The sequence below is a fragment of the Pogona vitticeps genome, chromosome 2 (genome assembly GCF_051106095.1).
Source record: "Pogona vitticeps strain Pit_001003342236 chromosome 2, PviZW2.1, whole genome shotgun sequence".
Lineage (NCBI taxonomy): Eukaryota > Metazoa > Chordata > Lepidosauria > Squamata > Agamidae > Pogona > Pogona vitticeps.
The window spans coordinates 70,255,717-70,278,336 of NC_135784.1; the positions used below are offsets into that span (position 1 = coordinate 70,255,717).

At 40.9% G+C, this 22,620-nt stretch overlaps 1 protein-coding gene across 4 annotated transcripts in view; it reads left to right on the plus strand.

Moving 5' to 3' along the window:
* The first annotated feature begins 206 nt into the window (after window positions 1–206).
* PTPDC1 (protein tyrosine phosphatase domain containing 1) overlaps window positions 207–22,620 on the plus strand; it is a 56,875-nt gene continuing 34,461 nt past the window's right edge. For 2 of the 4 annotated variants that reach the window (XM_020798493.3, XM_078385356.1), the window contains exon 1: window positions 207–342. Coding sequence is in view for 2 of the 4 variants with exons in the window: in XM_072989664.2 (XP_072845765.2) it covers window positions 5,569–5,635 (67 nt within the window). In the remaining 2 variants the exon portion in view is untranslated. Of the gene's footprint in view, window positions 343–5,535; window positions 5,636–22,620 lie in introns of those variants that run through there. The other 2 variants (XM_072989664.2, XM_078385355.1) reach the window with 1 other exon arrangement.

Here is a 22,620-nt window from a genome sequence, read left to right on the forward strand (position 1 = left end):
CCACCGGCCGAGCAACCGTCCCCGCCCAACGTCTCTTTTCTTTTCTTTCCCGCCCAGAAGCTGCGGACACGACCCCCCCGCCCCCGCCCCCGCCCCCCACACGCACCCACGGAGGCCTCGCCTTCCTCCGCGCAGGCGCGCTCGCGGCGCTTTGATTCCTCCGGCTGGCTCTGCCCCTCCGCCCTCCGCCCACCACTGTTCGTGCGGCCCTTCTCGTCGCCGCCCGGGAGGCGGGACTGCTCCGCCTCTCCCCCGGGCCTTCCCCCAATGCCGGCCTGGCCCGGCTCCGAGAGGAGGCGCAGGAGCCGCGGATGGCTTTGTGGAGGAGCCGTCAGTGACGAGGTGGGTTTGTTCCCGTCGCCTCCTTGCCGCTCTCCCGGCGGCCGCATCCCCTTCTCTTCGCCCTTCCTTCCAACTCTTGGGTGCATAAATACCCCCCCCCCCCCCCGGCTCCATTCTCCCATTCTCCGCCTCCGTTCTCAAGGCCCGGCCCGAAACCCCGGGTTCCATAAAGCCAGTCCCTTTCTCACACCCACCCACCCACCTCCATGCGACCCCCCTGAAAGGGCTCCCTCTCTTTTACCCTCAGGAGGCGAAAGTGGCCTGTGTTGAAGGTGGCCGTTTGCATGGTTCTTACTCGCACATCTTTGCCTCCCCGCCTTTTTAGGACCCAAGGACCCGAGCGGTTCGTGTGGAACCTGATGGGCTCACGGGCAAGGCTTTGTAGGAATGCTTCTCCAAAGAAATAGAAGTGGAGGGTTGCAACCCTTTCCCCAGCTCTTTATTTACACGCACACGCAGGAGGCAAGATCTGGAGACGGGGAATAAAAGCTTCTGGGCTGTTTTGTGCGTGCGTGTGCGTGCATTTTGCACCCAATGGGTCTTGCACGCTTTTGTACTGTTTCAAATAGTTGGAAAGACCAGGAAGGTAGAAATGTGTGGAGCATCAAAGGTGAACTTTTCTTGTATTGTATTTCCAGCCTCATAATGTTCAGGCAGCTCTGAAGCTGAATTTATGTTTTTATTATTTTATTTATCTGCCCCATTAGTGTTAAAATTCTGGACAGTTTAACAGCAAGTTAAAAGCATATTAAAACAACAAAGCACCTAAACACAGTCACAATATAAAAACCCAACAGCACCACAACAATTAACAAAAGCAGCAGGACGAGAGAATGAGCAAAATATCAACCTGGGTTGATATGAAAGGCCTCTCTAAAAACAAAGGTCTTAAGTTTTCTTCTGAATATTCAAAAAAGTAGTCAGGCATAGCTCCTCTGGAGCTGGTGATGACATTGAATTGGATGCGCCGACAAGTGGTCCCAAACCATGAACCATTTTATATGTCAGTCAAAACCTTGAATCTGATTGAGGACACCAGATTCTTAGTGTGGTGTAGTGCAGTGGTTCCCAAACTTGCGTAACCCAGGTATGTTTGGGGTGCAACTCTCCACAAACGTCAGCTAGGCCAGCTGGTGGTGAAGTCTTCCGGGGATTGCAGCCCCGAACACCTGGGTTACCCAACGTTGGGAAACACTGGTGTAGTGGGTAGAGTAATGGACTAAGATTCAGGAGTCGTGAGTTCAAATTCCTGCTCAGCCATGGAAACTCAGTTATGGCAGTGTAATGTAGAACTGGTAAAATCACTCTATTAGTACCTCACCTTGAAAGGGTTCTTTAACTCCTCACTTTCTGCCATCAGAGTGGTATCATCTGCATATCTGAGGTTATTGATATTTCTTTCAGCAATCTTAATTCCAGTTTGGGATTCATCTAGTCCAGCCTTTTGCATGATGTATTCCGCATAGAAGTTAATAAGCAGGGAGACAATATACAGCCTTGTCGTACTCCTTTCCCAATCAGTTGTTCCATATCCAGTTCTAATTGTTGCTTCCTGTCCCACATATAGATTTCTCAGGAGATAGAGAAGGTGGTCAGGCACTCCCATTTCTTTTCAGAACTTGCCATAGTTTGCTATGGTCCACACATTCAAAGGCTTTTGCATAATCAATGAAGCAGAAGTAGATGTTTTTCTGGAACTCTCTGGCTTTCTCCATAATCCAGTGCATGTTAGCAATTTGGTCTTTAGTTCCTCTGCCACTTCAAAATCCAGCTTGTACTTCTGGGAGTCCATGTAATGCTGAAGTCTGCCTTGGATGATTTTGAGCATAACCTTGCTAGCGTGTGAAATGAGTGCAATTGTACGGTAATTGGAGTATTCTTTGGCACTGCCCTTCTTTGGGAGTGGGATGTAGACTGATCTTTTCCAATCCTCTGGCTACTGCTGAGTTTTCCAAACTTGCTGGCATATTGAATGTAGCACTTTAACAGCGTCATCTTTTAAGATTTGAAATAGTTCAACTGGAATGTCATCACCTCCACCGGCCTTGTTAGCCATGCTTTCTAAGACTCACTTGACTTCGCTGTCCAGGATGTCTGCCTCAAGGTTATCAACCATACTGTCTGGGTTGTCTGGGACATCCAGATCTTTCTGATATAATTCCTCTGTGTATTCTTGCAAACTCTTCTTGATGTCTTCTGCTTCTGTAAGGTCGCTAACATTTTTGTCCTTTATCGTGTCCATCTTTGAACAAAATGTTCCTTTAATATCTCCAATTTTCTTGAACAGATCTCTGGTTTTTCCTTTTCTATTATTTTTCTCTATTTTTTTGCACTGTTCATTTAAGAAGGCCCTCTTGTCTCTCCTTGCTATTCTTTGGAAATCTGCATTCCATTTTCTGTAACTTTCCCTATCTCCCATGCATTTTGTTTCCCTTCTCTTCTCTGTTATTTGTAAGGCCTTAATGGACAGCCACTTTGTCTTCTTGCATTTCCTTTTCTTTGGGATGGTTTTATTTGCTGCCTCCTGCACAATGTTATGAGCCTCCATCCATAGTTCTTCAGGCACTCTGTCCACCAAATCTAGTTCCTTAAATCTGTTCTTCACTTTCACTGTGTATTCATAAGGTATTTAGTTTAGATTATACCTGACTAGCCCAGTGGTTTTTCCTACTTTCTTCATTTGAAGCTTGAGTTTTGCTATAAGAAGCTGATGATCAGAGCCGCAGTCAGCTCCAGGTCTTGTTTTTGCTGACTGCATAGAGCTTCCACATCTTTGGCTGCAGAGAGTATAATCTCTTTCACGGATTGCTGCCTTGTCGTGGTGAAGGGGCTTGAGCAATTCAGAGAAGCTATGAGCTATGCCGTGCTGGGACACCCAAGACATACAGGTCATAGTGGAGATATGACCAATCCTGATCCACCTGGAGCAGGACCTGGCAAGCCACTCCAGTATCTTTGCCAAGAAAACTCCATGGACAGAAACAAAAGGCTAAAAAAACATATACATGTGGACAAAAGAAGGGGCTAGAGAAGATGGTCTTTGCAGATCTCAACATTTGGGCAGGTTTATAAAGAAGAAGATAGTCCTTCATTATAGTCTCCCCTCTAAATGCACCTGTGAGGGTGGTGGAACCTGATGATCATAACACCTCAGCAGGCTCAAAGGGAGATGCAGTTTTTTAAGATAGCTTTGACCCAAGCTGTTCGGGACTTTATAGGTTAAAACTAGCATTTTGAATTGTGGTAGACACATTTAAATAATTTAAGCTGTTTTCATTATTTACAGAGAGCATTTATAAGGCATGTTGCTAAACATATTTAAATAATACATGAAACCATCATATTTAATACATATCCAAATTTAGTAATGTATAATGAAGATTTCTTTCAGTCTGGTTCACTCCACTAAACTACTGGTGACATGATCCAGTGTTTATACATGATACCTCACTGCAGCTGTTTTTCAGGGTCATGACCAATTCAAAAGTAATTGTCTGAAGGTCCTAAGGGGTGTGTGGAAATGGTGACACTGCCAGAGAAGAGGAACAAGTTCTAATTCCTCATTCAAATTCTAGGGGCTGATAGTTTCAATATCCATTCTGTTTCTCTTTTCAGCAGAGCCTTATCATTATATGTGTGGGCAGCATCTAAAGCCAGAAAACATAGATCTTTAAAAGAATAATTATGTTCCATAAAATGATTGTGTTCCATAAAATGATTGAACAAAGGGGTTTCTGATCTTTTGTTTCTGATACTGCCAAGATGATCTCCTATGCACACTTTAAGGGCCCTAGATGTTTTTTGTAAAGAGCTTATTGCAGGGGCATCTGCTTGGTTATTAAGCTTATTGCAGGGGCATCTGCTTAGTTATTATACATACAGTGGTGCCTCATTTAATGAGCACTTCGTTTAGCGATGAATTCGCTTAGCGATGACTTTTGGAGCGTTTTTGCACTCCGTTTAACGATGGTCCCTATGGGCGATTTTCGTTTAGTGATATTGGGGCCATGCTTCGCATAACGATTAAATGTTTGGGTCCCCTGTTTCGCTTAATGATGGTTTAAACAGCTTCATGTTTGCTGTTTTTTCAATGTTATAAAGTTAAAGTGTATTGTTTAAAATATTTCAAATCATAAAGTGCACTTAATAAACTCTTTGTTAACCAAATTTGACTTTGTTCTGACTCTTTTTTAATTTGTTGTTGATTTTTTCCCCGCATTGAGATGCATTGAATAGGTTTCAATGCATTTCAATTGGGGAACTGCATTTCGCTTAGCGATGTTTCCTATGGCGATTTTCGCTTAAGGATGGCAATTCGTTCCTATTGGAACAGATTATCCGGTTTTCAGTGCATTTCAATGGGAAAACGTGTTTCGCTTAGCCATGTTTTCACTTAGCGACGAATTTTTTGGAACCAATTAAAATCATTAAGCGAGGCACCACTGTATATAATATGTGGTAACAAATGTATATAATATGTGGTAACAAATGTAGTGTCCACAAGAATGGTGACTGTGTTGGCTGTTTCTCATGCTAAAATGTTACTTTGTTACCGTTTCTTAAGCTCACTTATTAATTAAATATTTTGTGTCATTTTAAAGAAAATCAGAAATCAGTCTTGACAAGAATCTATCTCTTTCAAAATATGCTAGCATTTAGCTTTGCTTTGCAACCAATTGGTTATGGACCAAAAGTCAAAATGCAGCTGACTTGATTTTCATGTTTCCTGTTATGTTTTTAGGAGATATGTTCATGCAGAATGAGTGGCTAACATGTTCTTTATAGCCCTTATCTCTTAACTAGTTCTGTAGTAATCTTAATTCTTGAATAATTCCTCATTTGTAGTGCAGATTCTTTTCTTAAAAACTGACTGTATGGTAAATTACACTTAAGTGATCTAGGGTGAGAGCTATTGAATCTAAGATATTTGTTGATGTTTTTCTGTAAAGGGTGTAATATACAGTATTTTTTAAAATGATGAGACATAAATAAAAACATCCGAGCAGTATATATGGAGCAGGTAAACATCAGAGCTGACAAAACTCTCAGCGTTGAAACAGCGGTAACTATCTGCATAGCCCATTCAAGATTTCACACTTAGCCTGAGGAGGGGAAAAGGCTGCTAGTGGCTCCTACCAGATTACTATTTACAAATCCAATTAAGCACAGTAAAAACGACAGCCACACAGTTTGGAAGCTAGTTTCATAAGTATTTTTGTATGGTTCATGTATTTGGTAGAATTAATAGTAATGAAAGGATCAACCATTACCAGCTCTTTTTGCTGGGTTACAGGTAAGCATAAATAAACTGAAATTGCTGTGAATTGCTTGTTAAGCTCCTTTAAAAATGAGTTTAATCATAATTTTCAACATTTGAAATACGCAAGAACCAGATAACTATATTATGTTAGTATAACAGGTCAATTTAGAGATTGCAGTGTTTAAAACAAGGATATTTAGAAGCAAGCGATTTTGATACCCATACAAAATTAAAAAGATTAATTTTAAGACGGCAGAAATAAAAAAAATAAAATGATGAATATTATGTGTTTTGTTTATGAACCAATGAAGATTTTCATTGTTATATTTCAGTTTTATTAGCTGGAGGATACAAAAAATCAGGAAATTGTTGTGCTGGGTCCTGTGATAAGAAATTCTGACTGTGAGTTACTTAGTGCTAATTAATTGCAGTAGTTTAGTATTCAAGTTCTTGCTATTAAACACACAGTATGTTGAAATGCTGTGCTGTTATAAAATGTTACATGTCCTGAGTTGTGATTTTACTACTTTACTTCAGTTTTTGGCATCGGTATTTCAGTTCCAAATATTTCTGTGTGACATATGCAGCACAATTATTGTTAGCAAGCCAAGAAAAGGACTCAAGAAGTTCAAATCCAATACATATACTGCCCTAGTTGGCAAGTATTGAGCGAGCTAAATAACGTCTTTTGACAGGTAGCATTGAGAAATAGACCTTTCCATTTGTCTTTGAGATGTGTCACCTGTTCTTTACATCAGCTACAGCTGCAGGGTAGCTAGAAATGATTGTAGTGTTTTTTGTTTCTTAAACCTGTCAGTTAAACCTCTCTGGCAGCAGAGAGTTATGTTACCTGAACACTCCCACCTACCACCAACAGCTTTGTAAGTTTTTGGTATGTTAATTTTTAGTGTAGCAGATAACATTTACTTAACTTCCAACTTCTGAACATTGTTTTATGGGGTTGTGGGGGGGGGATTAGAGGTCCTTTCTCTGTTTTTAAATTTTATTTTGTGACATAATGATAAAAAGCAATTAAAAATTCATTTTAAATGTGTTACTTTGAAAAGATAACAGGCAAGACCAATTGTGGTATTCTGAAAAAAATACAGTAATGCACTTTTCCAGAAGTGATATTTTTTAAAAAATTGTTTGCCCTGGTCTTTCTCCTGGTCATCTAGAAGGAATTCTGCCGAAAGCAAAAACTGGTTGTTGAGTTAAGGAAAAACTCTCAAGAGTATGATCACATGGGGAAATAGATTGCATTTTGGTGCAATGTGTTTCTGATTATCATATGATATATGGGGAATTGGGCTCCAGCTTGACCCTAATCCTTCCCAAGCTGGACTTTTTTCATTCAGCTGTAGACTACTAATTTTGGGGGTCAGGCCACAGTAATTCCCTGGCAGACAGAAAGGGCACTTTAAGGGAGATCTTTCCCTGCAGAGTGACCCTTTCCTGTGCGATTAGATACTCTGACCCTAAGTATTGTCACTATTTATACACAACTTGAAGGACCTGAGATGAGATTGGGTACCTCATAAGACCTCACATATGCTATATTTAGCAAGAAATCCTACAAGAGATTTATATGATCACATCCTCTCCTCATTTATATAGCAAGAGCTGCAGTGCCCCACTTCCTATTCTTGCTTATTTTTGAAGTATTTCCAAAGGGTGCCACTATCTTCTGGCAGTGTGTTCTGTGCAGTGTGTTTCCCCACCTCGTTTGTCAGTCTAGCTTGGTGCTAGCTGTCTTACTTGTAGATGAGTGTGCACTAGACTGCAGTCTGAACACTATATATTTTGAAGTGCTGCCATTATTTTTCTCCGTTTGTTATTTTTCCCCATATATTTAGGAACAAACTGCAGCAAAATTAATTTTCATTTTTGTATCTCTCTCTCCCTCCTCTGTGTGTATAGAGAGAGTAGGGACCAGTTTTAAAATTATGTGAATTGAATTGCCATTGCATGCAATATTTTTGGGATCTTTCACATTGTGTTTTCGGAGAAGTGAGTTCAAGAAATAAAACCAGAAATTCATTTTTTTATGTCGTGAAACCCTCAAGTTAAATTAACTTTATAAGTAAGGCCTATATCAGTTAATATTTTTGTCTGTTCGGTGAAAGTAGAATGAGATCTGTTTGTTCACTGCAGTAATATGTTATGGTTTTAATATGATTTTAATGTTCAGTAGACCAGATGGTTGTGAGAATTTCCCAATTAACAATTCTATGGCAGTTTAAAATCAAAATGTTTTAAGATGTTTGACAACAGTGATACTGGCAGTTCCTCATACAGAGCTAATGTTTCTTGCATACTCTCTTAACGTTAAGTAGCTTCTAATTCAAATTTTGGACAGAGTTTAACTCCAGTTTCATTAATGTGAAGCAGAGACAAAAACACTTCTGTTTCTTCTGTTAGAATGCATGCTTTGACATTAGGTGCTGCACAAAATATTTAACCACCAAGAGTCTTGTCTTCAGAGTTATAGTGCAAAAGGACTGCCTCTTGTAATGTTTCTGCCTTGGATCTCTCCTTTATTGAACCTGAAACCTTTCACTTATTTCTAGAGCTTTTTCTCCAGTATTCACATTATTTGTTAAGATCATCATAATGGCTGTCTTTAAAATCCATTTCCACATCTAGCACAGCCTTAAAGCTCTTCATAATCTTTTCCTACCCTATATTTATGCCCTCATTATGTATATGTATATAATGAGGGCAGAAATATAGGGTGAGAAAAGATTATGAAGAGCTTTAAGGGTGTGCTAGAGGTGGAAGGAGAGAAGACTTCCTTTAAATGTGACTTCCTTTAGTGCACGTTCTTTCTTTCTGCTTGTGATTGTAACTTCTTAAATTCCAGTACCATCAGCAGCCCAAGCTCTGTATCTCAACCATGTGATGATTTAAACAAAAAGATCATCAAATGAAAAAGTGAGAGGGAGTTAATTTATGCTGAAAACTTTAGAATATTAATGATCAAAGCCCAGAACAGAGTTGTATCTACTAGTAATTTAATTGGTATGGTTCTTGGCACTTTTGTTGTTTTTTAGTCGTTAAGTCATGTCCGACTCTTCGTGATCCCATGGACCAGAGCACGCCAGGCCCTCCTGTCTTCCACTGCCTCCTGGAGTTGGGTCAAATTCACGTTGGTAGCTTCGATGACACTGTCCAACCATCTCGTTCTCTGTCGTCCCCTTCTTGCCTTCACATTTTCCCAACATCAGGGTCTTTTCCAGGGAGTCTTCTCTTCTCATGAGATGGCCAAAGAACTGGAGCCTCAGCTTCAGGATCTGTCCTTCCAGTGAGCATTCAGGGTTGATTTCCTTCAGAACAAATAGGTTTGATCTTGTAGTCCAGGGCAGTGGTTCTTAACCTTTTTGAAACAAACGCCCCCTTGAGCCATTGAGGAAGTTATCATCACCCCCCTCCCCGGGGGGGGCGATTATAAATAAATAAATAAATAAATAAATAAATATTTATTTTTTTATTTTTTTTATTTTTTTATTTATTTATTTATTTATTTATTTATTTATTTATTTATTTATTTATTTATTTATTTATTTATTTAAGACACTTAAATCCAATGACCCCTGAAAACAAAATTCAATTCCAAGAAAATGAAATGCCCCCAAAAAGTAACATTTAATGATTTAGTTGCAAGCGAATTTTAAGACGCAAAAAGAAATTAAAAAGGGCATAAAAACAAACCACAATGCAGGAACTAAAAATTTCAAGATGAAAACTCTGAAACTAAATTAAGATTGGAGGAAAATATATATTCATGCACATTGTAAAAAGGTTGCAGCCATCTTCACAGGTTTGGCTTGCTCCACCGCCCCCCTACCGCCCCCTTCTGATCCAGGGCCCCCACGCCGCCCCTTTTCGTTCTACCGCCCCCCTGAAAAATGAAATCGCCCCCTGGGGGGCATTATCGCCCACGTTAAGAACCACTGGTCCAGGGGACTCTCAAGAGTCTGCTCCAGCACCACAATTCAAAAGCATCCATTCTTTGTTAGTCAGCCTTCTTTATGGTCCAGCTCTCACTTCCATATGCTGCTACAGGAAAAACCATAGCTTTGACTATGCGGACCTTTGTCGGCAAGGTGATGTCTCTGCTGTTTAAGATGCTGTTGAGGTTTGTCATCGCTTTCCCCCCAAGAACAAGGCGTCTTTTAATTTAGTGGCTGCTGTCACCATCTGCAGTGATCATGGAGCCCAAGAAAGTACAGTGGTGCCTTGCTTAACGAGTGCACCACATAACGACGAAATCGCATAGCGATCCGTTTTTTTGGATCGCTAATGCGATCGCTTAAAGTTTTTATGGGGCACAATTCGCTTTGCGAAGACCGGTAAGCGTTTCGCTTACCGATCTTCGCAAAACGAAGCCCCGCCGATCAGCTGTTCGGCGGCCAGAATGGCCGCCGGAAGCCTGGAAATGGCCCAAAATGGCCGCGCGCAGCGTTTTCGTGCCCTCGTTAAGCGAGGCGAGGGTGCGAAAATGGCTGCCGGCCATTACAAAGCTTCGTTGAACGGTGAGTATTTGGCTCATTTGGAACGCATTAAACCATGTTTAATGCGTTCCAATTGAAATCCCTGCCCCGTTCAACGATGCTTCAGCATAGCGAAGGTTAATCTGGAACGGATTAACCTCGCTATGCGAGGCACCACTGTAAATCTGTCACTGCTGCCATATCTTCCCCTTCCATTTGCCAGGAGGTGACCAGTGGCCATGATCTTATGTTGTTTTTGTTTTTATGTTGAGCTTCAGACCATTTTTTTTTGCACTCTCCTCTTTCACGTCATTACGAAGTTCTTTAATTCCTCCTCACTTTCTGCGATCCGAGTGGTATAATCTGCATATCTGAGGTTGTTGATACTGTATTTCTTTCGGCAATCTTAATTCCAGTTTGGGATTCATCCATTCCAAACTTGTACGTGATGTATTCTGCATAGACGTTAAATAAGCAGGGAGTCAATATACAGCCTTGTCGTACTCCTTTATTTTTAAACCAATCAGTTAGTCCATATCCAGTTCTAATTGTTGCTTCCTGTCCCACATATAGATTTCTCAGGAGATAGGTAAGGTGATCAGGCACTCCCATTTCTTTAAGAACTTGCCGTAGTTTGTTATGTTCCACACAGTCAAAGGCTTTTGCATAATCAATGAAGCAGAAGTAGATGTTTTTCTGGAACTCTCTGGCTTTCTCCATAATCCAGCGCATGTTTGCAATTTGGTCTCTAGTTCCTCTGCCCCTTCAACATCCAGCTTGTACTTCTGGGAGTTCTCAGTCCACGTATGGCTGAAGCCTGTCTTGGAGGATTTTAAGCATATCCTTGCTAGCGTGTGAAATGAGTGAAATTGTACGGTAGTTGGAGCATTCTTTGGCACTGCTGTTCTTTAGGATTGGGATATAGACAGATCTTTTCTAGTCCTCTGGCCACTGCTGAGTTTTCCAAACTTGCTGGCATATTGAGTGTAGCACCTTAACAGCATCATCTTTTAAGATTTTAAGTAGTTCAACTGGAATGTCATCACCTCCACTGGCCTTGTTGTTAGCCATGCTTTCTAGGATCCACTTGACTTCGCTGTCCAGGATGTCTGGCTCAAGGTCATCAACCATACTCTCTGGGTTATCTGGAACATCCAGATCTTTCTGATATAATTCCTCTGTGTATTCTTGCATCTCTTCTTGATGTCTTCTGCTTCTGTAAGGTCCCTACCATTTTTGTCCTTTATCATGTCCATCTTTGAACAAAATGTTCCTTTAATGTCTCCAATTTTCTTGAACAGATCTCTGGTTTTTCCCTTTCTATTATTTTTCTCTATTTCTTTGCCCTGTTCATTTAAGAAGGCCCTCTTGTCTCTCCTTGCTATTCTTTGGAAGTCTGCATTCCATTTTCTGTAACTTTCCCTCTTTCTCTTGCATTTTGTTTCCCTTCTCTTCTTTGTTATTTGTAAGGCCTCGTTGGACAGCCACTTTGCTTTCTTGCATTTCCTTTTCTTTGGGATGGTTTTTCTTGCTGCCTCCTGTACAGTGTTACGAGCCTCCATCCATAGTTCTTCAGGCACTCTGTCCACCAAATCTTGTTCCTTAAATCTGTTCTTCACTTCCACCGTGTACTAATAAGGGATTTGGTTTAGATTATACCTTACTAGCCCAGTGGTTTTTCCTACTTTCTTCAGTTGAAGCTTGAGTTTTGCTACAAGAAGCTGATGGTCAGAGTCCACATACTGCTGAAGCCTACCTTGTAGGATTTTGAGTATAACCTTGCTAACGTGTGAAATGAGTGCAATTGTACGGTAGCTGGAGCATTCTTTGGCACTGCCTTTCTTTGGGATTGGGATGTAGACTGATCTTTTCCAATACTCTGGCCACTGCTGCGTTTTCCTTTAAGATTGATTTTGCTATAAGAAGCTGATGATTAGTAGCACAATCAGCTCCAGGTCTTGTTTTTGCTGACTGTATAGAGCTTCTCCATCTTTGGCTGCAGAGAACATAATCAATCTGATTTCAGCATTGCCCATCTGATGATGTCCATGTGTAGAGTCGCCTCTTGTTTGTGACTCTGTTAGCCTTGCCCTCCTTCTTTTGGAACTCCAAGGCCAACCCTATCTGTTGTTCCTTTTATCTCTTGACTCCCTACTTTAGCATTCCAGTCCCCTATAATAACAAGAACATCTTTCTTTGATCTCAGTTTTAGAAGGTGTTGTAAGTCTTCATAAAATTGTTCAATTTCAGCCTCTTCAGCATCAGTGGTTGTTGCATAAACTTTTTTTTTTCTTTTAATTTATATGCCGCCCACACTACCCAAAGGTCTCTGGGCGGCTTACAGCATTTAAAATACAATAAAGATATGTACAATTAAAATACAATTAAAATATATATAAAATTGCCATCAGACCCACAGTTAATATTATTTCAGTTAAAAGCCTTCTGGAACAGGAAGGTTTTGACCTGGCGCCGAAATGTCATCAGTGTCGGCGCCAGAGGAATCTCAGTCGGGAGGGCATTCCATAGTCTGGGGGCAGCTGCCGAAAAGGCCCTTTGTCTGCAAGCCATCCCTCTTACCTCCTTGAGGGATGGCTCTTTCAAAAGGGCCCCCTGGCTAGATCTTAACTGCCGGGTAGGCTCATATGGAAGGAGGCGGTCCTTCAGGTATCCAGGGCCCAAGCCGTTTAGGGCTTTATATGTCAAAACAAGCACTTTGAATTGGGCCCGGGCAGCAACTGGTAGCCAATGTAACTTGTACAGAATCGGCTTGATATGGTCCATGGCGGCCACACCACTCACCAGCCGCGCCGCTCGATTCTGAACCAGTTGCAGTCGCCGGACCGTCTTCAAAGGCAGCCCCACGTAAAGCGCATTGCAGTAATCTATACGGGATGTTACCAGTGCATGTGTAACTGTCATGAGACTCCGCTCGTCCAGGTAGGGCCGTAGCTGGTATAGTTTCCGCAGCTGGAGGAAGGCGCCCCTGGCCACCGAGTCCACCTGGGCTTCCAGTGTTAGACTGGGGTCCAGGAGCACCCCCAAGCTGCGGACCCTGTCCCTTAGGGGGAGTGTAACCCCATTCAGGGCAGGGAGATGGCCCTCCAGCCTGTCTGGCGAAGCACCCACTAACAGCACTTCCGTCTTGTCTGGATTGAGTTTCAATTTATTGACCCTCATCCAGTCCATTATCAGGTCCAGACACGAGTTCAGGACAGAAACCGCCTCACCTGGATTGGTGGAAAACGAGAGGTAGAGCTGAGTGTCATCAGCATATTGCTGACTCCTCAGCCCAAACCTCCTGATGACCTCTCCCAGCGGTTTCATGTAGATGTTAAACAGCATGGGGGACAGTATCGAGCCCTGAGGAAGATGAGCTTGAATTACTGTGATGTAGAAAGGTCTGCCTTGGTTTCATAATGAAATCATTCTATCATTTTTGAGATTGTATCACAGCTTTTCCCACTCTTTTGTTGACTATGAGGGCTACTCCATTTCTTCTACAGGATTCTTGCCCACAATAGTAGATATGATAATTGTCTGAATTAAATTTGCCCATTCCTGTCCATTTTAGTTCACTGACACCCAGGTTGTCAATGTTTATTCTTGCCATCTCCTGTTTAACCACATCACAACCAAGGTTCATAGATCTTACATTTCAGGTTCCTAGGCAGTACAGTATTTTTCTTTGCGGCATCGGACTTTCCTTTCACTTCCAGGTGCGTTTGCAGCTGAGCGTCCTTTTGGCTTTGGCCCAAAAACTTCATTAGCTCTGGAGCTACTTGCACTTTTCCTCTGCTCTTGCTCAGTACCAAATTGGACACCTTCCGACGTGAGGGGCTCATCTTCCAGCGTCACATCTTTTAGCCTTTCGTTTCTGTCCATGGAGTTTTCTTGGCAAAGATTCTGGAGTGGCTTGCCAGTTCCTGCTCCAGGTGGATCGCGTTTAATCAGAACTCTCCACTATGACCTGTCCGTCTTGGGTGTCCCTGCATGGCATCGCCCATAGCTTCTCTGAATTACTCAAGCCCCTTCACCATGACAAGGCAGCAATCTGTGAAGGCACTTTTACAGTCCTGCAAAGTTTATGTACAAATCAATTCGGACTCATTATTAAACATATAGTCTTTGGATGCTTACAAAAAATGGTCTTACATGAAAAGGAATAAACTAAATTCATTTAAACTGTTTTATATTAATGAAGTGCGTTTCTAGTAGTGGTAAAAACTCTAATATCACAGTAGTAACTGCAAAGTATTGATGGCTGGAGAGTGTGGTTGATATGTGTAATGAAGTTCGTCTTCAGCCGGGGGTGCGCTCATGGTGACGGTGGGAAAAAGGACCGGAGGCTGTTCTGAATTTTCAACATTAACTTCTTTATTTGTAACAGCATTAAGTTCAACGGAATCAAACGGGTCTAATAAACATAACTCCGGTAAAACCTTGTATTTCTTTAACATCGGGGGGGGGGGTCGTCTTGTTTCTCCTAGAAGGGAGCTGGGCCAAAATGCTCCCTGTCTGTCAGAGGTCTCAGAGGGGCACTCCGCACCGCGCAGACCGTCCCACAACATGGGTGTTGAGCCCAGTCCCCCTCTGGTGGTTTCTGTTGAAAAGAGGGACTAGGCCGGATCACCCTCCGCCCCCCCAGGAGGGTTTCGGGCGTAGACGACCACCGTCCATTCCAACGGGTCGAACCCACGTCCCTTCGTACCGGCTAGTGATGGATCTGGTAATAATACTCCTAACTGTAAGTTAGGAAAGTCCTTCAGAATTCCGGACGCTTCTTCATAGTCTCGCATAGGTTCCATTTGCACCCCGCGACTTATGGTTCCTCCCAGCTCCCCGTCTGTTGTCAGTCTGAATACGGGCATGTTTTCCTCCCCTTTTATATACTCCCACAATATTAAATCCAACTCCTCCCCTCCTTCATCCACCAAACACACTTCTGCCGGTTTCTGGGGTATTACTTCCTCCTGATCTATCTCTATCAGTATTCCTTCTGCACATCCGCTTTCAGTCACTGTATTTTGTGACTCTGAGGACGGCGCACTGTTATTCTTGCCTTCACAATATGGTATGTTTGTTTCCTTTCACCATCAAAGAGGTTTCTGCTGCACCCAGGTGGGTACACAGCTGCTGCTGCTGCTGGTCTTGCCAGCAGTAGCTATCTGAATGCCCTAAAGTAGGACATCATGTAGAAAGGATCTGGAAAGAAAGGAAAGGTGAATAGGTTGTGGAATCAGCAAAGAGGAGGTTGGTCTGTTCCAAGAGGAAGCCCATTGAAGCCACCTAAAATGAGAGCCAACAGAGATCCAGGACTTTGCCTGTTAGCTGAGCTATGTGGGAAAATGGCATAGTGGTTTCTGTTCTGTCAGAACAATGAAAGAAGAGCCCTAAACAGACTTCTGTGAGAGTTAGATCTCAACCCCAAATCACTATAATGGTCTTTTATAGGGTTTTCCTTAAGGGGAGAAAAATAAGCAGACCAATCATAGTCTAGTAAACTTCCTCCAAATGATAGCATGCTTTCTCTGAAGTTACTGCACCAGGGCAGTGAAGACTCTGAAAATGAACTAATGGCTATAACAGATCTGTGAACATAAGCAGTTAGGTGCCTGGATTGGGAAAACCTTGACTGCATTCATATGCTGCAATTAAAATATCCTGAGTACTTTTTATGTGTTGATGAATTTATAAGATTTCAGTTCATTACTGTTTAGTACTGTAGTGAGATATTTTGAAATTTTTAAATGCACTGCAATTTTTATCCACTACTTTCCAAATGGTAAATAAATTCTGCCAGGTGTTGCTGATTTCAGCTTTTCTCCTCTGCTAACTATTACACACATTTTCTTATTTTATTTTAAATGTTGTGCCCCAATCTTGAATGAGCAATATCTTGAATGAGCAATGTCTTAGTCTAGTTCAAGTAGCTAGGCTGTATATATTTCTCTTTTCACAAACTGGATTGCGGGAAGGTTCTGAACTCTCACACACCCCAGTCAAACAGTTGATCAGTGGAATTTGGAGCCAGATTTAGAGACTAAAGCTACTAGAGCTAACTTTGCTCCATGCAGATACAATGGTATCAGTGCCTTCGGGTACAAACTTGTTTCAGTGGTTGCAAAAATTCTCTTGACTTGAACAGAGCAAGATTTCAGGCTTGTTTAAGTGATTGATCTCATTTATGAAGGCTGGAAAAAGGTGAGCTGTAATTAAGCAGTCCTGTTTTGTATTTTATGTTTGTATCCCACTGTTCTTTTAAAGGAATAAAGTCAGTAAGGGATGGGATTAAAGAAGGATGTACAGTCAGCAAAGAAATTGGGTTAAAACTCTTGATGATTTGCTTCCCTGCTTTAGAGGCTATGACCTTGGCACCATTCCCCAGAAAAGCAGGGGCTAAGATGGTATTTAACCTGTAACCTACTGAACTGGATGTGATATCTTATGCTTAGACCAATATGCCATGTTAAACTGGAAAGTTACTTTGTTGAGCGATAACATTTAAGCTCAATGTTTAAACAGAAATCAGTCAAGATACTAGTGGAAGGACTAGGTTGCTAAGCAGGGAGATGAACTAATAACAGCATCATAAGTGCTGTGATCCTTTATTATATTTGGATGACTGGAGAAAAATCAATCCATGGAAAAATCTTGTTGAACACTCCCAAGCTTTTAAATAAAACATTTATTGATGTTAGCTATGCACAAGTGATGCAGTTATTTTCTAGAACATTTTTATACTAGTATGTATCTTTCCAGTTTAATGCTTTCCAGTGTCCTCCTAGGCAGTGGATGGTGTATTTTATGATATATGCTTCTTCACTGAATTGCATGGGTCTCAGCAGCACAGTTATAGATTTTTTTCAATAAATAACTAAATATCTAAATGTTTCAATAAATATTCAATAAACCAGGTCTCTAGCCACCCAGAACTAGGGGCATGAGTTCAACACAAAAGGTGTTGAAGTGGTCTACTTGTCCCTAAACTCAACATTTCTAATTCAGCATCTAGGTCATACAGTGGTGCCTCAATTTATGACCATAATCCGTTCCAGAAGATGGTCGTAACTTGAAATGGTTGTAAGTCGAAGCACTATTTCCCATAGGGATGCATTGAAATGCAATTAATCCATTCCAGCCAAAGGGGAAAAAATCACTAAAAAAATCACTGCAAGACCGATCGGAAATGCGATTAATCCCTTCCAGCCAAAGGGGAAGGGGAGAGAAAAGCAATCAACCGTGCAAGACCCATTGCAAATGCAAACAAGTGAAGGCAAAAAGCAATCTAGCGTGGAAGACTTAATGCAAAAAAAACAAACAAACCAAAAACCAACTGTGCAAGACCCATTGCAAATGCAAACAAGAGAAAGCAAAAAGCAGTCAAGCAGATCGTGCAAGATCAGAAATGGGGGGGGGACACTAAAAAGCACACAAACTCCCCAAGACCCATTGGAAATGAGTGGGAAATCCAAAAAGCAAAGAACCCCCCGAAACATAACCCCCCCCAGCTCAAAACCACGCTGCAAAATCACCCAGAACAGTTTTTAAAAAGCAGAAAACAGCACCTTACCTTACAAGGCATCCTGAAGCCTCCCTGCAAACACATACACACACACAGAAGCAGAAGGAGGCAGTCAGAAGCCTCTGATGATGACGCACACTCTCTAACTGCTGGGGCAAATGAGCTACAAAGAAGCAGCCTCGTTGCCACCTACGTACAGTTAGAAATTTGAATTTCCCGCCTTTTTCCCCTGCCTTTTTCTGTTCGTAAAAATTTTGCAACCGGAGCTGGTCGTAACTCGAAATGGTTGTAAGTAGGGGCGTTCGTAAATCGAGGCACCACTGTAAGGTCCTTTAAGAGTCATTACATATGGTACTGTATGGAAAGGATTGTCAGCACTATGAAAGAGAACTCCAGTAGATGGAACTCATTCCTCCTGCCCCACCTCATCTCCCCCCTGCTCATGTGTGTATGTGTTAATCAACTGTTTATGCTCTGTAGTTGTGTTTGTGGGAGCATAAGAGTTATACAGAGATTTTGAACTACATGGTGGTCCAGTGCCTCAAATGCAGCATTGTTGAAGGAGGAAGTGTAATGTGTGATACATATTTGTACTCCTCTGCTTTATTTCTATTATACAGTATATGTAAAATTAAGAATTTTGGAGTGAAGTCTATTTTGGGGAGATACAATGTTGCCCATGATACATTTCCATTTAACTATGCTTTTGAGATTATGCATCTATTTCATAGCTGTCATGGCAATTCAGGTGCATGTTACATGGATAAATGTAGCTGATCTGATTAGGCCTGGCCTATTCAGAGACATGTGGGTTTATTAGCTCTGCAGGAGAATTAAGAACATGGCCTGAAATAACATACATTTGTTGCCTGACTACTGAATATTTACACAAATACCTGTGTAAAAAATTATAAGCAATAAATTGCTAATGTGACCTTTTCCCTACTATGTATCATTCACAGTTACTTAAATTCTGTATTTGTTCAGAAGAAAATACTGTAGTCCATTTTTAGTAAATGGAAAATAAAATAATCGGTGGATTTTAATGATTTATTTTTCTGTTAATTAATAAATAGAGCTTCCTCTCTCTACCTGCAAGCACAGGTATCTTCTAGATTGCTAATAGAAATTCAATTCTACATTTGTAAACTAATATAGCACAGTTTCAGATTCCATTACTCTAACGAGCATATGAGGCTTTGATATTCACAGTCTACTGTTGGTCTTTCAGTCCTAATATTATGTACCCTGAGTGACATTACATCTCAAAGGTCTGTAACATTTGTTACAGTTACTCACTGCTAGTCCATTTAATTTATTTATTTATTTATTTGATTTATACCCTGCCCATCTGGTCTAAAAAACCACTCTTAATTGTATGTGCATAGGCTGAACCTGGTCTCTACCTAAGTAAAGCATCTCCTTGCCATTGAGCAATAGCTTCTTTACTTCCCTGCTGTTAAGACAGGCTTCACTGTGCCAGCCTAACATATTTTTCTAACTGATGTAGAACCCAGATGATCCCACCCCGTGTCATTTAGCCCCAGTAATTAAAAAGTCACTGCACCATTCAGACTCCCAATGGTACTTGTGCTACCTACCCCCCTCAGTGACGTGATGAACCAAAGTTAAGAGCCTTAAGATAGACTCAGACTTCTCTGTCCATCAAAATGCATTGATAATATGTATTCAGCCACAACATTAAAACCACCTGGCTAATATTGTGTAGGTCCCCCTCATGCTGTCAAAACAGTTCTGATGTGTTGAGGCATGGACTTCACAAGACTTCTGAACATATACTGTAGTATCTGGCACCAAGACATTTGCAGTAGATCCTTTCAAGTCCTGCAAGTTGCAAGGTAGGTCTTCTATGGATTGGATTTGGTGTTCCAGCACATCCCATGGATGCTCCAGTAGATCTGGGGAAATTGGAGTCCAAGGCAACACCTTGAACTCTTTGCAGTGTTTTTCAATTCTGAACAATTCCTGAACAATTTTTACAGTGTGACAGGTTGCATTCTCTTGCTGAAAGAGACCATTGCCATCAGGGAACACCACTGCCCTGAAGGGAGGTACATGGTCTGCAACCGTCTCTAGGTAGGTGGTAAGTGTCAAAGTAACATTCACATGAATGCCAGGACTCAAGGTTGCCCAGCAGAACATTGCCCAGAGCACCTGGCTGGCCTTCGTCCCACAGTTCATCCTGCTGCCATCTCTTCCCCAGGTAAACAATGTACATGGACCCAACCAACCACTTAATCTAGAAGAAAATGTGATTCAGCCTTCTTCCATTGCTCCAGTTCTGATGCTCACATCCCTATTATAGGCCCTTTTGGTGGTGGACAGGAGTCATGAGCACTGTGATATGCAGCTGTGCAGTCCCTTACACAGTAATCTGTGATGCACTGTGTGTTCTATCATGGCCAGCATTAAGGTTTTTTTTTAGCAATCTGAACTGCATTAGCTCTTCTGTGTGCTCACGCCAGACAGGCTAGCCTTTGCTCCCCATGTGCATCAGTGAGCCTTGAGCACCTGTGATGCTGATGCTGGTTCACAAATTGTCCTTCGTTGTACCACTTTTGGTAGATATGAACGACTGCATACTAGAAACACCTTACACCTTGTCGTTTGGGAGTTCTGCCCCATTCATCAAGCTATTGGTATTTGGCTCTTGTCAAAGTTATTTGGATCGTTACACTTGACTGTTTCCTGCTTCTAACACATGAAATTCAAGAAGTGACTTCACTTTCTGCCTAATATGTCCCACCCCTTTATAGGTGCTATTGTAACGATATAATCAATGCTATTCAATTTATTTGTCACTGGTTTTAATGTTGTGGTTGATCAGTGTAATTTTTCAACTCTGGCTGCCAAAGAACCTTAAAAGTTTTGTGAACTTTGTTAGTGAGTGAAGTTAAGATATTTGTATATAGATAACTTTGTAATGCTGAATTGGGGAAAATTATTTCTTGCATTTTTAAAATGTGGATATGCAGTTCATGTTTTAAAGAGATCTTGTTCTCTGAGGTTAGTCATCCTGCTTACTTTTCTAAAATAAATGCAGAGGCTGATTATTACTCACAGTGGAATTCTCAACAGGTGACTCAGTACATTCATCTAGGTTTTTTTTTACAGAAATTTGTAGGTCTCCAAAAGAAGGGAATGATAAATCACTACCAAGTACTGTATACCTAGAAAACCTTGGAAAAGGTGGCCATAGAACAGAGTTAATTTGACAGCACATAATTATTAGATGTAAACAAATTTTTGATGTAAATAATGAATGAAATTAAATATATAGAGGTGAGAGAAAATTTATTTATTTATTTATTTATTTATTTATTTATTTATTTATTTATTTATTTATTTATTTATTTATATCCCACCCATCTAGTCGTTCGACTACTCTGGGCAGTATTCTTATTTCTATATGAGTATTTATTAGATTTCTAATCTGCTTTTCTATGTAAAATCTATAAGGGAAATAAAACCTTAAATACACAGTAAAATATTTAATGATGGTGCATAATAAAATATTTAATGACCTTTTCCAAATATTAAAGAACAAATTCGCTAAATATTTTAAATTCTCTTTATTGTCTGGCAGATATCCTTTGATTTTTATTCCTGCTCTGAGCAAGGGGTTTGGACTCAATGACCTTATAGGCCCCTTCCAAATTCATGATTTTATGACTCATTTTCTACAGTGCTTTTTTTTCATACTGTTAATTATGTGGGAAACTGTGTAGAGTAAACCTAGTTTGGAGTGCTGTATATTAATGTATGCTCCCATTTTCTGAACTGTGTGGTTCCGGGGATTCAAATGCTTTGGATTCATTTCCTTTGGATGAGCTCTCTGGAGTCTTGCTAGACTTTCTTAAGATTTGCATTGGTTTAAAATATATAGGTTGAAAATTATAAATCCATTCACTTCTAGCCAGGTAATTTATTGGGGTTACAACCTTTTTTGAAAGCTGTCTTGCCTCTCAAATATAGTTTCAGATCCAGATTCAATCATATTTCTTATGAATAAATTTGAGTCCTGTTGCTTTCAGTAGGTGTCATATAAAGGGAACAAAATCTGGGATTCAACTCATATTTATATTGAGAAATATTTACAGGATAAACTTCATTAGAACTGGAAGCCTGCATAACAGCCAAGAATAATACAAAGTATTAAAGCTGAAAGGAATACTTTTTCTATTATTTCTCTTTATATTACTAGAGATTCACATGTAGGTCTCCAAAAAAAGGTACAATGAAATATTCTTTTGTTGGCATGAAGTACGTCTCAATAAACAAAGAAACCATATCTTTCCCTATCTCCCATTGTGTACCATTGTGAAAACAGCCATGAATTGAAGCATGGAATGCTAATCAAGACCATTCAGGGAAGAATCAAAGGAGAAAGATAGAACGGTGACATCACTGTAGGGGGTCTGTTACAGACCTCCTAACCAGATTGAGACTAGATGATGCCCTCATACAGTAGATCAGATTATGAAAGAGATATGTAATAATGGGAGACTTCAACTACCCTGACATCTGTTGGATGCCCAACTTCACCATCTGTTAGATGCCCAGCTTCACCAAGACTACCAGGTCCACCAAATTCCGCACTGGTTTTGTTCACAATTCATTTTTCCAAAATGTAACAGAAGCAAAAAAGATCTGTTATGCAGGATCTGGTCCTGAATAATATGGAAGTACTGGTCAGTGAAGTGGAAATAGTGGGAACTTTGAGTAGAAGTGTACATGTCCTCGGCATTTGCTCTGAGAAAAGAGAAAGCTGAGAGTAGTATGATATGCACTCTGACATTTAGGAAAGCTGATTTCAACAAGCTTAAGCTATGTGGTATCCCATAGTCAGAAATACTCAGAGAGAAGGAAGTTCACAGTGGATAGGAATTTTGTAAGAAAGATACTGAAGTCACAATCCCATACAATACAGTACCTGTGAGACAGAAAAGCAGGATAAATTGGAAGAAGTTGGAATGCTG